The sequence below is a fragment of the Carya illinoinensis genome, chromosome 16, assembly GCF_018687715.1.
Source record: "Carya illinoinensis cultivar Pawnee chromosome 16, C.illinoinensisPawnee_v1, whole genome shotgun sequence".
In the NCBI taxonomy this organism is placed as follows: domain Eukaryota; kingdom Viridiplantae; phylum Streptophyta; class Magnoliopsida; order Fagales; family Juglandaceae; genus Carya; species Carya illinoinensis.
The window spans coordinates 29,029,033-29,044,974 of NC_056767.1; the positions used below are offsets into that span (position 1 = coordinate 29,029,033).

The window sequence follows — 15,942 nt, forward strand, 5'->3', positions numbered from 1 at the left end:
TGGTTCAGCTTCAACAAAGCTTCTTCTCATCCAAATTCGCTAATGAAAAGATGGAGTACTAGAAAATAATAATAAATTATTCAAATCCAAGACCCTAATGCATCCAAACTTCACAATCTCATTGCAAAGAAACACTCGATCGGCTATCTCTAGACCAATTCCTACTCAGAGGATGCAGAGAGTGGAGGGCATATTTTTCCACAAGACTAGAGCTTATTTTCCACATGCTACAACTTATTTTCCACAAGACAATCGCCTTCCACTGATATTCTTCTTGTGAAAAAAGAAGTCAAGTCAATCAACAAAAGGAACCGAAAGAAGTTGCCGATAAACTAATGATTCTTTAACAAACGCGTATGCATGCTTTTCCTCAAGCCGCGTATGCTTTTCCTGAAGCAAATGAAAGTTACCTCAAAAGAAGATACCAAGAAACTTTTGTTGTAGTGCTGTGTAATTTAATAGTTATCTCAAAGAAAGGTACCGCAAGGAAGTGCCTAGGAAACTCCTCATCTTTCCTTGAAGTTGCCAAGAGTAGGACCCTGTCTAATTAATTTATTATTTATTCCATTGAAAGGGACCGCAAGAAATTGCCAAGAAACTCTCATCATCTTTCTTCATCAAACATGTATTTCCAATGCAACTTTCAACTTCTGAATTCTCAATTTAAGAAGAGTACACTTTCAGTAGTAATCCGTCATCGATAAACAATTACTTCTCTGATGGCCGTTCAAGGTGCTTCTTCCTCTTCCCTTTCTTCTTTTACTCATAGGTGGAAGTACGATGTATTCTTGAGCTTTAGAGGTGAGGATACTCGTAACAATTTTACTGCCCATCTATATGCTGCTTTAGTTCAAAGAGGCATAAACACATACAGAGATGACGACAAGCTTAAAAGAGGGGAAGAAATCTCACAAGCACTTTCCGAAGCTATCGAAAGCTCAAGGATTTCAGTTGTAGTACTCTCAAAAAAGTATGCATCATCGAGATGGTGCTTGGAAGAGTTGGCGATGATCATCGATTGTGAAAAAACAAAGCAACAAATAGTTCTACCAGTGTTTTACAATGTAGATCCAACAGAGGTACGACATCAGAGTAAGAGTTTCGGAAAAGCATGGGCTAAACTTAAAGATAAGATCAAGGATGAGACGAAGTTACAGAGGTGGAAATCAGCCCTTACAGAAGTGGCCAACTTGGCTGGGTTCACTTCAGGAGGCAGGTATGTTGCTTCTACCCACTCTTAACACAAAAATGCGATAATAATACATCTTAACGAGGCAAACCAAATCTGAGAAGGGAACCAAAAACGTTAATTAAATAGATCATTGCCATTTGTTGCCAGATATAAAACTTTGAGTACAAGTTCATTTTCTTTTGTTTCTTTGTTGTGAAAAGCCTAAAAACTCTGTTTTTTTTTTTTTTTCTTTTTCATTGCCAGGAACGAATCTGAATTTATCCAAGAAGTTGTTCGAACGGTTTTTAAAGTAGTTATGCCTAAATCTTTAAATCACATTTCCAAGCATCTAGTTGGAATGCAGTCTAGAGTACAGTACGTCCGTAATAAGCTTTCAAGTGTAGAAGTGAATGACACTACACGCATACTAGGGATCTTTGGAGTTGGTGGAGTCGGTAAAACAACTCTGGCTAAAGAGATCTACAACTCATTTCTTAACCAGTTTCAATATAGTTGTTTTCTTGCCGACGTGAGAGAAACTTCAAAGCAAGGGAAGGTTTTAATTCGATTGCAAAAAACACTTCTTCGTGAGATCCTAGGAGACTCGAGTTTGAAGGTTCAAAATGAAGATGAAGGAATGGGTCTCATAAAAAAGATGCTTTTGAGTAAAAAGGTTCTTTTACTTCTTGATGATGTGGATCAATTGTCCCAAGTTGAAAAGTTACTTGGAGATTGTGATTGGCTTGGTTCAGGAAGTTTAATTATTATAACAACAAGAAATGAACGTTTATTAACTGATTATAATGTTCATCTAACATACAAGATGGAGGAATTGGATCACAATGAAGCTCGTCGGCTGTTTTGTTGGAAAGCATTCGAAAATGAAGAACCTAACCAAGGTTTTGCAGAACTCACAGAAAATTTTTTGGGTTATGCTGGGGGCCTTCCATTGGCTTTAGAAGTGCTGGGGTCATATTTATATAAAAGAGAAGAAATTAAATTTTGGGAAGATGCTCTAGAAAAGTACAAAAGAATTCCTCCCGATAATATTCAAGACAAGCTTAGAATAAGCTATGATGGTTTGGAAGAAAGTGAAAAGAGTATTTTCTTGGACATTGCATGTTTCTTTGCAGGGGAACGTGAAGAATATGTTACTAACAGACTTAATGGTTGTGGTTTCTTTCCCCATACCGGTATCCCAATACTAAGGGAGAAGTCTCTCATAACCATTGATAAGGATGGCACAATAAACATGCATGATTTACTCAAAGTCATGGGCAAAGAAATTGTTCGTAAAGAGTCAGAGAAAGATCCTGGAAAACGCACTAGGTTGTGGTTTCATGAAGATGTTCGTTATGTACTTGAACAAAATAAGGTAAGATTTACATAAAAGTACATTTCATTCGAGATTGTAAAAATGGGCTGAGAAATACATACACACATGCATCCCTGCACTCATTTATTTATATGCATACTGCATCTACCACACATATCACTCATAAGAGGTATTTTGTTTATAAGTAGAATTCCTTAATTGGCCGGTTACAATTAGACGTAGTTTTTCTATCGGTATCTTGAATTTTTCTTATATCAATAGGTAAGATTAATTAGTAAATATGAAACCAAGCATTGACATTTTGTATTTGATCACTTACTTCGGAACATTCTAATAACAAAATTACCAAACGGTAAGAAATTTTTTCTAAAAAAGTTTGAAAGCGAGGAAGACTAAACAAGCTTGTCTTCTTTTCATATGTAATATATATATACATGCACTATATGTACATAATATATATACATTTAAACAAATTAATGATTCTAGCAAATGATAAAATATGAAGATCAACTTTATTATGTTCTGATTTTGTTGGTAAATTTATGCATTGTCTTGCTAGGGAACAAACAAAATTGAAGGCATACGGATAGACTTGCCTGAAAAGAAGGGTTTGATACACTTGAGTCCTGGAACTTTCGAAAAGATGCCAAATCTCAGAGTACTCGTAAATCGTAATGCACTCTTTTCAGAACCACCTAGTTATTTCTCCAATGAGTTGAGGGTGCTTGATTTTAAAAACTATCATGGTACATCTCTTCCATCGAATTTTAATGGAAAGAAACTGGTTGATTTAAGAATGACTAAGTGGAAGCTCAAATCATTGGGAAATGAATTCAAGGTACTATTATTATCTCTTTTTATTTATATATATATAATATTGTACGTATATGTTGCAAGCTTTTCTCGAGCTTATATTTCATTTCTTTTTGTTTTGTTTTGTTTTTTTTTTTTTACAGAACTTTCAGAATTTGAAATTTTTGATTTTGGTTAAGTGTGATTTCCTAAAAAGAATTCCCGATATGTCGGGGCTTCCAAATATAGAGGAATTGGACATTGAGGGTTGCAATAGATTAGTTGAGGTAGATCAATCTGTTGGATCCCTTAGCAAACTAGTCCTGTTGTCAATTCGCTATTGCGCTAAACTTAAAAGTTTTCCAAGTTACCTCAACACGAGATCTCTGAAAAAGTTTTTTGTTGAATTTTGCAAAAGCCTGGTGTCCTTTCCTGAAATTGGGCTGGAAATAAAACGTTTGCACTGGATTCAATGGAACTCCACTGGTATAAAAGAACTGCCTTCTTCTATTGGGAATCTCACTAAACTTAAAATATTAACTCTAGAAGACAACGTACACCTTGCGCATCTTCCTTCTAGCATTCTTCAGTTGGAACATCTATATGCTCTCAATCTCGGTGGCTGCACAGATATTATAACGTATCCGAAAGTGTCAGTGCATTTGACTCATCATTGTCGGCCCCCATCAAATTCCTCCACGTTTACCAACTGCTTCTCCACACTGCAAGGATTAAATCTATCAGGGAGCACTTTGGTTATCCTTCCTTCCTGGATGGATCGATTTGTTCAATTGACGAGACTCTATTTAAGTGATTGCAAGAAACTCAAAAAAATCGAAGAACTTCCCCCAAATATAGAAGTGGTAGAAGTTAGTGGATGCATCTCGTTGGAAAGTTTTCCAGAAGTATCAAAGAGGTTTGAATTCAATACCAGCAATTTGAGTAAACTACATTCGATTGACTTGCATGGATGCTCTAAAATGCTTGTAAATGTTGGGAGTCATGTGGCAGCTATTCTAAGCCCCCAGGTATCTCTCTCTCTCTGTTTTTTGGATAGGTAACAATGCTGGGGATTGAACCCTGATTCTCGTACTGAGAAACCAAGGCTGGTGCCATCTGGGTCAAGGGCCACTAGCTCACACACATACACACGAGTAGCTTTCTCTATATATAGAAATATGCATTGCTAAAAATAATGATGCTTGTTTAACAGGAAGGTCCACAGTACAACCATTCATGCGGCCTTCTATTTCCTGGAAATAAGATTCCAAATTGGTTCTACCATTGCAAGGAGACTTCAAATAGTTGTTCAAGTGATATGTTTATTGAAGTTGAACTGCTCAATCCTAGTGTGATTAAAGGAATCCTTACATGTGCTGTTTTCACCAAAACCAGTGCTTGTTCTACCCTCTACCATGAACATCTTGAGTTTACTAGTATTTCAATTACGGTCAACTATGATGGTAGATGTCTGGGTAATATAAGCAGAGCAGTTTTTTTAAAGGGCTCAGACCATGTATGGTTGGCTTTCTGCGAACTAGAGCCTTTTACCCTAGCGAATGGAAGTCTGCAAATTTGTTTTGAATGGGATTCAGATGAAATACTTGTCAAGCATTGCGGAGTCCATCTAGTACGCAAGGAAGAGAAGAATGCTAAGAGGAAGCGTGATGATGATGACGAGAAATACTATTCAATGGATGACAATTTAGAGGATGGCGATGTTGGGGATTGAACCCTGATTCTTGGATAGGTAACAATGCTGGGGATTGAACCCTGATTCTCGTACTGAGAAACCAAGGCTGGTGCCATCTGGGTCAAGGGCCACTAGCTCACACACATACACACGAGTAGCTTTCTCTATATATAGAAATATGCATTGCTAAAAAGAATGATGCTTGTTTAACAGAAACATGATTGCGACGAATCATGCGGCCTTGTATTTCCGGGAAATAAGATTCCAAATTGGTTCCCCAATTGCAAGGAGACTTCAAATAGTTGTTCAAGTCATATATTTATTGAAGTTGAACTGCTCAATCCTAGTGCGATTAAAGGAATCCTTACATGTGCTGTTACCACCGGAACCAGTGCTTGTTCAAGTGATAAATTCGCTGATATTTTGATTTTGGTCAACTATGATGGTAGATGTCTGGGTAGCACAGAAAAAAAAATGCGCTCAGGCCATGTATGGTTGGATTTATACGATCTAGAGCCTTTTACCCTAGCGAAGGGAAGTCTGCAAATTCGTTTTCAATGCTGTAATTGTTTTCGATGCCGTAATTGTGATGGTAAACCACTAGTCTCAATAAAACGTTGCGGGGTCCATCTGGTACGCAAGGACGAGGAGAATGCTAAGAGGAAGCGTGATGCTAAGAGGAAGCGGAAGCGTGATGCTAAGAGGAAGCGTGATGATGATTGTATCTTCGAATCCATTTTATGAGTTTGATGACTGACTCAAAGTGATGACGACGATGATGACAGTTCGATGGATTTACACCATTAAAAGGTAATTTACACCATTAATATAATCTCTCTTGTTTTATTTTTGATAAAAAAATTATTACGTGCTTTCAAAATCAATAACATGATATTACAGTATTACTGTGTTATATTATATATTATATAATTAAAATTATTTATTTAAATATAAATATAAATTAATATATATACCATTAATTTAATATAATTAAAATTACTGTCTTCCCAAACATACAAGTTTTCTCACCAAAATAATTCATTTATTAAAAAATACTTCTCTTTAATAAAAATTCAGATTATTAAAAAAATGTTTAAAAAAAATGATTATTAAAAAAATAATTTAAATTATAAATATTAAAATTTATTATTTAAACTTATTTTTAAAATGAGAGCATATTTTCTTTACTAATGATACAAATTTTCTAACTTTTCTCGTCTTTATTGTGCAGCCTCCCAAAGTGATCCTCACGAATTTGCAGTCTCAGGCTTTGTGCCCTTTGTTGATTTTTATTTTTTGGTTTGGATTTTCAATTGATTTATGCATTTGAAAATGTTATGTAATATAATAATTCAAACTATTTTTATTTTTCTGTTTCATCAATATTTAGATTATCAGATTTCTTAACAATATTTAGTGATCGTGGGATTGGCGTGTGCCAAGTTTTGTTTTCTTCCCTCTCCCCCTTTCTCTCTGCTTCTTCTTTCTCAATCTTTATTTTCTTTTTTAGTTTCTTTTCAGTTCTTTTTATTCCTTCATTTGCAGGTTTTCTCAAAGATTGATTTCTTTGCTTTCATCAATATTTAGGTATTTGCTTTCTCTTTTTCGATTTCTTCGAATTCCGACTCTTTTTTTCTTTATTTATTTATTTTTTTGTCATTTGTAGATACACTGATCCAACTGATGTTGATGTTTTTTTTCTTTTGGTGTATTGATTTGATGAACCCGATTTCGTATCGATTGGGATTTTATTGGCCTCTACGATCTCTCTTTTAATTAAGTTTTTGAGGATGACTTCGGTGAATCTGCATATATTTTTGGATAGTTTGCTCATAGAAATGGGTAAAGACTAGAAATAGATTTATTAAGTATTATGGTCTATGTCATGTATATCATATGAGAATCCTTCCCTTAGATATGAGCTTGCATTTGGCGTGATTAGTGAGTGAAGGTGTTTCTTGGATCCAAAAATGAAAAAATTAATTATAAAATTTAAATTGAAATTCTTGTTTCCTTTTAGTTTTAGCGGAGATTTGCCCTTTTTCCCCCACGTCTCCTATTTTCCAATCCATATTTGAATTCCTGGTTCTTATATTTGAATGCTTTTCTGGATTCAATTACATGATATATACGAGTATAGGAGAATGTTAGAGCAGCTACTAATATTTACTCGTGGAGGATTAATCCTCTGGACATGTAAAGAACTTGGAAATGCGCTCAAGGGATCCCCAATTGACGCCTTGATCTTGTCCTGTCTTTTGGAAGAGTGGTCTTGTCCAGCATCATACAACTATGATGCCGCTAGTGCTGCTTACACACTCAAATGGACCTTCCATAACGAGCTTGGCCTTGTATTTGTTTCTGTATATCAGCGGATCCTCCATCTGTTGTATGTGGACGATCTGCTCGTAATGGTGAAGCGTGAGTTTTTGGAGGTGTATGATCCGAAACAGACAGCCTTTAGTGATTTTGATGAAACTTTTAAGCAACTGAAAAAGGAAGCTGAAGCTCGTGCTGAAGATTTGAAGAGATTAAAGCAGCTGGTGGGCAAGTCTCTAAATAATATTAAGAAGCAAGGGCAGATGCAAAATGCTAGATTTGAAGGAGTAAGTAACAAAAAGAGTGAAAGTGCTTCCCCCAGTGATGGTGGGGATGGTGATAATTCAAAGGCCACAACTTGGAGAATGGGCACTCCAATGGTAACTATGCTTATAATGAAGATTATAAGGTGAATGTTGGTGCTAACAGTATAGAAAATGGGAGCTCCGATGCTGGGGCTTTTGATGTAAATAAGCTTCAGAAGCTTAGAGCTAAAGGTGGGAAGAAAGACGAAACCCTTGTTAGCAAGGGCTCTAAGGCAGAGCCAAAGAAAAAGATAACAAGGAAGAATAGCGTTTGGGACGATTCACCTCCTCAGGCAAAATTGGATTTCACAGATGATGTGAGTGAGAATGGGGACAATATAGAGGTTGTTGCAGTCGATCATGGAGAAAGTATGATGGACAAGGAAGAGATTTTTAGCAGTGAAAGCGAGCTGAAGATGATGAGGAAGTGGGAAAGGACAGCAAGCCTGAAACTAAGAAGAATGGGTGGTTTTCAACAATGTTCCAAAGGTTAGTTTATTAATTTCAATCCTTTGGTTATTGTGTGTGCATGTATGTCTTAATTTAGAGCATACACGTAATTTTATTTTTATGACTTCCATTCACTATCTGTAGTATTTGTAGTTTTAGGCATAGTTAGTTGAAGGATATTGCTTGAGTTTTTCAACAATGTCTTTCTTCATGAAAAAAATATGATACTGAGTACTTGATCTCCATACGGCAATTCAATATAATGTTTTGGGCCATAATTTAGTTTTTACATCGTTACTTCCTTTAAAATCTACTTATTTTTCAATTTACACAGACAGTGCCATTAAACCATAAATGAAGTTTAAGTGCCTAATTTTCCCTTGTGCAGTTCAAACAATTACGTTATAAAAGAAAGAAATAAATAAATTATCTCATGGAATTATTGGGAGAAATCATTGTTTTCTTTGTAGTGATTTATTTATCTATTTTTCAAAAGGCTGGGGTGTACAAGTAGGCTTCCTTGAAGTTTATCTTGTTGATGGCTGAAATTTCATATTTGTTTTTGTATTTTGTAAGAACCCATGAATCAATTGTAAACTTCAGGCTTTTAGGCATTAAAATGGGTTGTCGCCTTACCATTGCATTTTTTGTTAAAATCTGTCTTGACATTACCAGATACTTGCTTCATTAATTATTCACTTTCGTATGTTCAGTATTGCGAGCAAAGCGAATATGGAGAATTCAGACCTGGAACCAGCTTTGAAAGCTCTCAAGGATAGGCTTCTAATGAAGAATGTGGTATGCATCAACGATCTACTATGTTTTCATATTTGCTTTATCTGTACTTCTCAAATACACTCAGCCTGCTACTTAGAGCTCCTTGTTTTTACATCACAGGCTGAGGAGATAGCAGAGAAACTCTGTGAATCAATGGCAGCGAGTCTTGAAGGGAAAAAGTTGGCTTCATTTACAAGGATATCTTCAATAGTGCAGGTTTGTTAATCCATCCCTTTCTTTTTTAATCTCAACTGCTTCGTTTCTCATCATTTGATTCTTTGTGATAAGATTAAGACCCTGGCACGAAAAAATGACTGCAGGCAGCAATGGAAGAAGCTCTTGTTCGTATTTTAACTCCTAGGTGCTCTGTTGACATATTGAGGGATGTGCATGCTGCCAGGGAACAAAGGAAGCCTTACATTGTTTTTGTCGGTGTTAATGGAGTTGAGAAATCTACTAATCTAGCCAAGGTAAGCTAGCCCCTACTCCTGTATCGTAGAGGATGCATGTGCATGTGTATTTGCATACATTGGTCCTGTGAGCACACTTATTATATTCTATGAATTTTGAGTGTAGAGTTTCTTTAAAAAATTACTTTGCAGGTTGCCTACTGGATTCTGCAGCACGAGATCAATGTCATGATGGCTGCTTGTGACACATTCCGATTTGGAGCGGTTGAGCAGCTGCAGACTCACGCGCTAAGGCTTCAGATAGGACATTTGATTTTACAGCCTATTACCAAGCTATTTAGCTTCTTTACTCGGAGAGGGTTTGTTTGTTGAATAAAATATGTAAGTAATACAAGCTGGACCCTTTTTGCTGAATTTTCACCTTTCTCTCTTGTAAGATTTCTATATTTGAGAAGGGCTATGAGAAAGATCCTGCCATTTTAGCAAAGGAAGCAGTTCAGGAGGCAACACATAATGGTTCTAATGTGGTTCTAGTTGATACAGCTAGTCGAATGCAGGTATCGCGCTTAGCTGGTATTATGTTATAAATATGTGATGTTATCTGCTATATGTATCATACTGACTTATATATAGAATTAGGACTATGAGTTTCACTGACATGTTTGTTTTTACTCCATCATGGCCATTTGATACATGTACTCCATTTTTCAGGATAATGAACCGTTGATGAGAGCACTCTCAAAGCTTATTTACCTAAACAATCCTGATCTAGTCTTGTTTGTTGGAGAGGCACTGGTTGGAAATGATGCCGTTGATCAACTTTCAAAATTCAATCAGGTATGACTTCTAGATTCAGGATTGTCATCTATTGTTGGGACCTTTTATTTATCGACTTATTTAAGCTACACTTATTTTGTATACAGAAATTAGCCAACCTTTCGACTTCAGCTAGGCCAAGACTAATAAATGGGATCTTGTTCACAAAGTTCGATGCCATTGATGATAAGGTAGTTACTCTTCAAACAGCAAGGAGTTTGAGAGTTTTGATTGCTTGATTTACACTAGGCCAAGACTAATGTATAACTGAAATTCATGGCCTAAGTTGGAGCTGCACTTTCAATGGTTTACATATCTGGGCAACCGGTCATGTGGACGGTCATATACAGATCTCAAGAAGTTCAATGTCAAATAGATTGTCAAGACCCTCCTTAAATGAGAATGTGTGGGTTTCATTCTTCATGGTGTGCTGTGTGTCTGTCTGTCGCTTGGGAACATCTATGTTGTTGCTGAACTTTCTGTGCGATACCGTATGAGCCCATGAACTTGTTCGAGGTGAATCAGTCACTTGCATCTGTTGCTTGTATTATTGTTAATCCCACGTGTTCCATCTCTCTCTCTCTGAAATTGATTATGGGAGGGAGCCTTTGCTTGCTTTACATACAAATCTTATGACGTTTCTTCATAGAATGATGATATGTGACGCGTATGAAACAAAAATAATGCTGGGGTTCCTATCGCTATTCTAGAAATACCAAGAAGTGTTTTGTGAATACTATTGAATTGATTGTGAATACTAGTGAAATTATTTGAGTAAGATGTTTTACTCGGTTTTGAAAAACAAGAAATAAAAAGTTGAATAAAAATATTATGAAGTGAAAATATTATTAGGATATAATTTTTTAATATTAGCTTTGTTTTGAGGATTAAAAAAACTAAATTACTTTTTGTATTTTGTTTTGAAGTTTGGAAAAATTGTAATGATTAAGTAATGATAAAGATGAAAAAATTGAGTATTGAAAATTGAAAAGTATTTGTGTTTAAATAATGTTTAGGAATAAAATGAGATAATAAATTCTGAGATGAGATGAAATGAAACCATCTCTATTCACGAGAGGTCTATGAATAGAATTACTTAAAAGGACAAACTTGCAATAAAAATGGTTTACAATCTTAGTATTATATTTATATATATATATATATATATATATAATATATCAAACATTTTTTTATAATTTTTTTTATGAACTACATTTCTCTCAAAAAGATTAGTGCAATTATTTTTATAGTCAAGCCTTTCTCAGGAATGGTTACTACTTTACTTTGAATGCATGAGAAATGTTTGATATAAAATTTTACAACTGAACTTCAAAAATTGATATGGTTTTTTTATTATGCAACAAATTGCAAAACTCTTCTAGACCTAGAGTCCATCTAACTAGTTTATGAGTTTCATTTTTTGTGTCCCCCCCCCCCCCCCCCCCCCCCCCCGGGGCCGCCCGGGGGCCCTTTGATGATTTGTATAGTTTAAATTGCACAGGTTTTTAACAAAAGTAAACAAATCTTTTACTCGTGAAAAAATAATTATGCAAGTACCGTACAATAATTTTGAAAAAAGTGAATAATAATTATATACAGTCGTGGAGTGTGCAAGTGTCGTGCAGTCGTTTTGAAAAAGAGTGATGTCCACTATTAAAAAATTAATTTCTTTTTATATGAATCCTATATTTATTCCCTTTTTTCAAAATGATTTTATACGACGCTTACACACTCATGACTACAACTATCATTTCTCAATTCTTAAAATAAGTGTGCAGAACAACAACCTAGTACTTTTTCGTGTTGCATATTCTAGTAGTGCATGATGAAAATGTATCAACGATTTTAGCAGGGCATTATTAAGCACAACGTAAAGGATCTTACTACATCATTAAAATCTCAATTTATTATTGTAACCTCAAAAGAATATTACTAAAATCATAAAAATAACAAAACAAATGTTTCCCTTCTGTAAATCACTTTACTTCCAATGAATTGAATCAATCCCACTCATTACCATAACTACTACAAACATATATCATCATTTCCTCCTCAAAACAACACTAACATTCCCACAACCCCCAAAACCACCAAACCACCCCTCAGCCTCGTACCATCACTTGTTGGAGCCACCGCAGGCCTTCCGATTCCACCAGAGAAGATGTCGGTGATACATCGGAGAATCGATGCCTCACTGACAACACTACGGTGGCCAGTTTTTGGCCCTTCTCACAGTGGTCTTCAGTTCCATTGATAAAATAGAATGGCCCTGATCTATCAAGCTTCACCTTGGTGTTCCCATCTTTGTATACTGCTATAGGACTCGAAGTACTACAACTCTCGTAGTCCTTTTTGCTCACTTGAAGCACAGAGTCCTTGCTTGGATCATAGTTCCAAACTGTAAAGTAAGATAGGCAACACAAAACCCTAATGAAAATAAAATTTCATGAAACAAATTAACCAGAGTAGACCCAGATGAAGGAAATGTGAGAAAATGGAGATTTCAAAGAAAGGGATAGTGTAGTACCTAGTGAGTCTCTGATTTGAAAACGTGAGCCTTCAGCCCATTTGTTAAGGGATTCTAAGTTAGAGGCTGAGATTATCCTAGCATTGGTCTTGCCTCCAACCAAGAATTCTCTAGCTTCTATGAAGGAGAGGAAGAGAGATATGAGGAGTAGTGAATATAGCAGAGCTCTGTTTGAAGCCATGGCAGACACAGTTACAATTCTTTTAGAGAGAGATAGAGAGAGAGAGATGGTCGAGGAAATAGAGGCCTTTGTGGGCTGTTTATAGTGACGGCGGGGAGAAAACTAGCCCTTATGGCAGGTTTAGGTTTAGAGATTGATTTCGATTTGGAATTCCTTGCGTACCTTTTTTTGGGCCTACCTATTTTTTAATGTTCCAGTTCTGGCATGGGCCTATTTTCTGATCCCAGATTTATCTCTCCGTCACTACCTCTAACGGGAGGGAAAAATCTTTGTGCATATTGATGTGTCTGAAATTTGAAACAGAGTGGTGTGTTCTTGTCTTCAAGAAAAATTATACTTGTAATTATAGTGTACGCGAGCATCACTTTGTTTTAAAAAAAATTAACAAATATGAAATATATAAAAAAATTAATTTTCTAATTGTGGACATCACTCTTTTTCAAAAAGAATGTACAGAGCTTACATAATCTTTAACTATATCTAAAATTACTTTGTCTTCAAACTTCAATTTTCCTTATGTGTAAATTAATTCTATTGCGGTCTTATTGTGAAAAATATTATCGGCATTGTTTGGTTTGGGGACTAGATATACAAACCATGAAGGTCCAAAGAAATTCATGAATGTTGCTCATTTCTTATAAACATGTTCAATCTCTTATCCATAGGCAAGTGGGATTATTAGTCAACATCCTCCCTCACATGTAGGCTAGTATTTTTTCTGGTTCTTGTCATGAGGTAAGTAGTGTAAACTTTCATTCGTTCTTAAACTGGTTTTACAAGAGATGGTTGTTCATTCCTTATAAACATGTCTAAAACCTTGTTTACAGGCAATATAAGATTATTCCTCAATATCCTCTGTCACGTGCAGTCTAATATTTTTCATGATCTTTGTCACGGGATAAATAGTGTAGGCTCCTATTCGTCCTGTGGTAGATTATGATACAATGAAAAAATTCATGAACCTAACTCATTTTATAAAACAGATTCAATAAGAAATGGTTGTTCTTTCATTATAAGTATACCCAAGATCTTGTCAACAGGTAGTACTATAAGAAGTCTCGGAGCCAAAAATTATATCTTCGACATGAAGGCAAACTTTGCCCACTCAAAAGTTAAGATTGTTGCTGTTATTTTATTTAGATCTGGTTTTTTCAATCCAATCAATTCATTTTGGCTTTTAAAACATGGTGAATGTGCTCTTTATGTTGAATAAATTCTGAGAGAAACCATATGACTATTTCAGTTTGGTTTTCAAAAAATGAAAACTTGTTCGATTTCATTATTCCCTAATTAAGAGGAATTGGATGAAGTAATTAAAGATGCAAAGATTGCCAAAAGCACCAATATCTAACAATATGTAATTTCCATATGGCTTCTTGCACTTCGTTTCTCGTCCAAAAGACATTGGCTACTTAAACTGATGTAATTTGTTGTGGTTCGTCAGATTGTAAAGTTGTTTTTATTGTAAAGTAGATATGACGAATCATATAAAACCACGTCAATTTATAGAATTATTTTTGTGTAATTTCTTTATGATTGTAGTACTTCTCTAGAATTAATTAATGTTAGAGAAGACACACTTATGTTTTTATGGCATTTTATCGCTCATCGCACCCTGACAATGCCACATACTTATTTTTAAAAAGATAAGTGTTACAATTGTAAAGAGATTTTATAAAAATAATTCTTCAAATTAACATGATTCCATATAATATGTTAGATTTATTTTATAATAAAAGTAACTTTATATTATAATTACGACATCAAGCTACATCAATTTATAAATTTACTAGTATAAAATTTATTTGTTGTTAAAGTATTTCTCCTTTAAAAATCTAGAGTAATCCGAAGAGCAATACGTGAGAGCACACTTCCAATAATTATTCTAAAAATAATTATATATATATATATATATATATATATATATATTTAATAAAACTTATTTATTGGGAGTGGTATAGCCTCTATTGGGCCCAAGCAAAAGATGGGGTTGTACACTTGGGCGGTAGACACTTCGAGTGGCAAAGTAGTGTTTCCCATTAATAAATTGATTGTTGGTCTTGGCATGAAAAGTTAGTTGTGGTTAAAAAAATAAATAAATAAATAGGATGAGTGGATTTTATAAAATTGAAAATATATTATCTTTTATATCAAATTAATTATTTTTAATTACATGTTTTTCTCTTAATAGTTATCATTTAATTGTTCTTGATGTGATATGAAATAATTAAATGATAAATAATAGATAATAAATTACTTTTTAATTATATAATATCATATTAGAGAAAAAGATGATAAAATGATAAAAAAAAATTTATAAGAATATTTTTATAAGAATTCATAAAAATGTCTAAAATATATATATTAATGTTAATCCAATAAAAAAAAATCTCTAAACTGTTAAAAATCTCGATGCATCAAGGTGCTTTTACTGAAGGTAAAATCATCACCGATGGTATTGCTTTGGCTCAAGAACTCACTCATAGTTTATCTAGAATAGTCTAAGGTAATAATGTCATGCTCAAGGTCAACATGGCCAAAGCCTTTAACAGATTCAGTTGGCATTATCTCATTGGTGTTCTTACCTCTTTTGGTTTTAGCGAGGGTGTTATCTCCCTTCTTCATAATTGCTTCTCCAATAATACTTTTTTTATTTGTTTAAATGGTACTCATTTTGGGTATATTACTTCAAGATCTAAGATAATGTGAACCTTTATCTTCCTTGCTTTTCATTCTTAGTGAAGAGCCTTTGAGTAGAGGCCTCCACAAGTTTATGGCGGATGACCAGATTTCTCCCTACGCTATCTCTCATGATTGTACCTCAATTTCTCATATTTTGCTTGTCAATGATCTTTTGATCTTCACTAATGGCTCCAAAAATAGTCTCAGCACTCTTATGAAGTTCACCCCCCATTATGAATGCATGTCTAGTCAAAAGATCAATCAATCCAAGAGTATCTTATTACTATCCAAGAATGTCTGTCGTTCCAGAATACTCATTGTTGAGTCTACTACGAGCTTTCATGGGGGTGTCTTCCCTACTACTTACCTAGGGGCCCCCCCTCTCTTACAAAAAAAATTCCTTTGTCAACTTACGACAACATCCTCACCAAGATTTATAAGAAGATAGCTAGTTGGAAAGGACATCTTTTTATCCATTGGTGG

At 34.8% G+C, this 15,942-nt stretch overlaps 2 protein-coding genes and 1 pseudogene across 4 annotated transcripts; 2 read left to right on the plus strand and 1 right to left on the minus strand.

Annotated features, from left to right (window-relative positions):
- The first annotated feature begins 479 nt into the window (after positions 1 to 479).
- LOC122299725 (disease resistance protein RPV1-like) lies at positions 480 to 5,291 on the plus strand. Of its 3 annotated transcripts, XM_043110149.1 has the most exons (6): positions 480 to 1,216; positions 1,436 to 2,546; positions 3,067 to 3,345; positions 3,464 to 4,327; positions 4,513 to 5,049; positions 5,206 to 5,291. In XM_043110149.1, the coding sequence occupies exons 1-5, from the start codon at positions 720 to 722 to the stop codon at positions 5,029 to 5,031; spliced, it is 3,270 nt and encodes a 1,089-aa protein (XP_042966083.1). In that variant the 5' UTR covers positions 480 to 719; the 3' UTR covers positions 5,032 to 5,049; positions 5,206 to 5,291. The 3 variants fall into 3 exon arrangements, with proteins under 3 accessions (XP_042966083.1, XP_042966084.1, XP_042966082.1); XM_043110150.1 differs by lacking the exon at positions 4,513 to 5,049 and having other exon boundaries at positions 3,464 to 4,356; positions 5,050 to 5,291; XM_043110148.1 differs by having other exon boundaries at positions 481 to 1,216; positions 4,513 to 5,291.
- A 324-nt stretch (positions 5,292 to 5,615) lies between these two features.
- Positions 5,616 to 10,803, plus strand: LOC122299735 (annotated as a pseudogene).
- A 1,154-nt stretch (positions 10,804 to 11,957) lies between these two features.
- On the minus strand, positions 11,958 to 12,892 carry LOC122299572 (early nodulin-like protein 1). The gene is made up of 2 exons (XM_043109946.1): positions 12,597 to 12,892; positions 11,958 to 12,467 (listed from the first exon to the last, which is right to left on the minus strand). Exons 1-2 carry the CDS (start codon positions 12,775 to 12,777, stop codon positions 12,172 to 12,174), a joined length of 477 nt encoding a protein of 158 aa, XP_042965880.1. The 5' UTR covers positions 12,778 to 12,892; the 3' UTR covers positions 11,958 to 12,171.
- Positions 12,893 to 15,942: the final 3,050 nt, after the last annotated feature.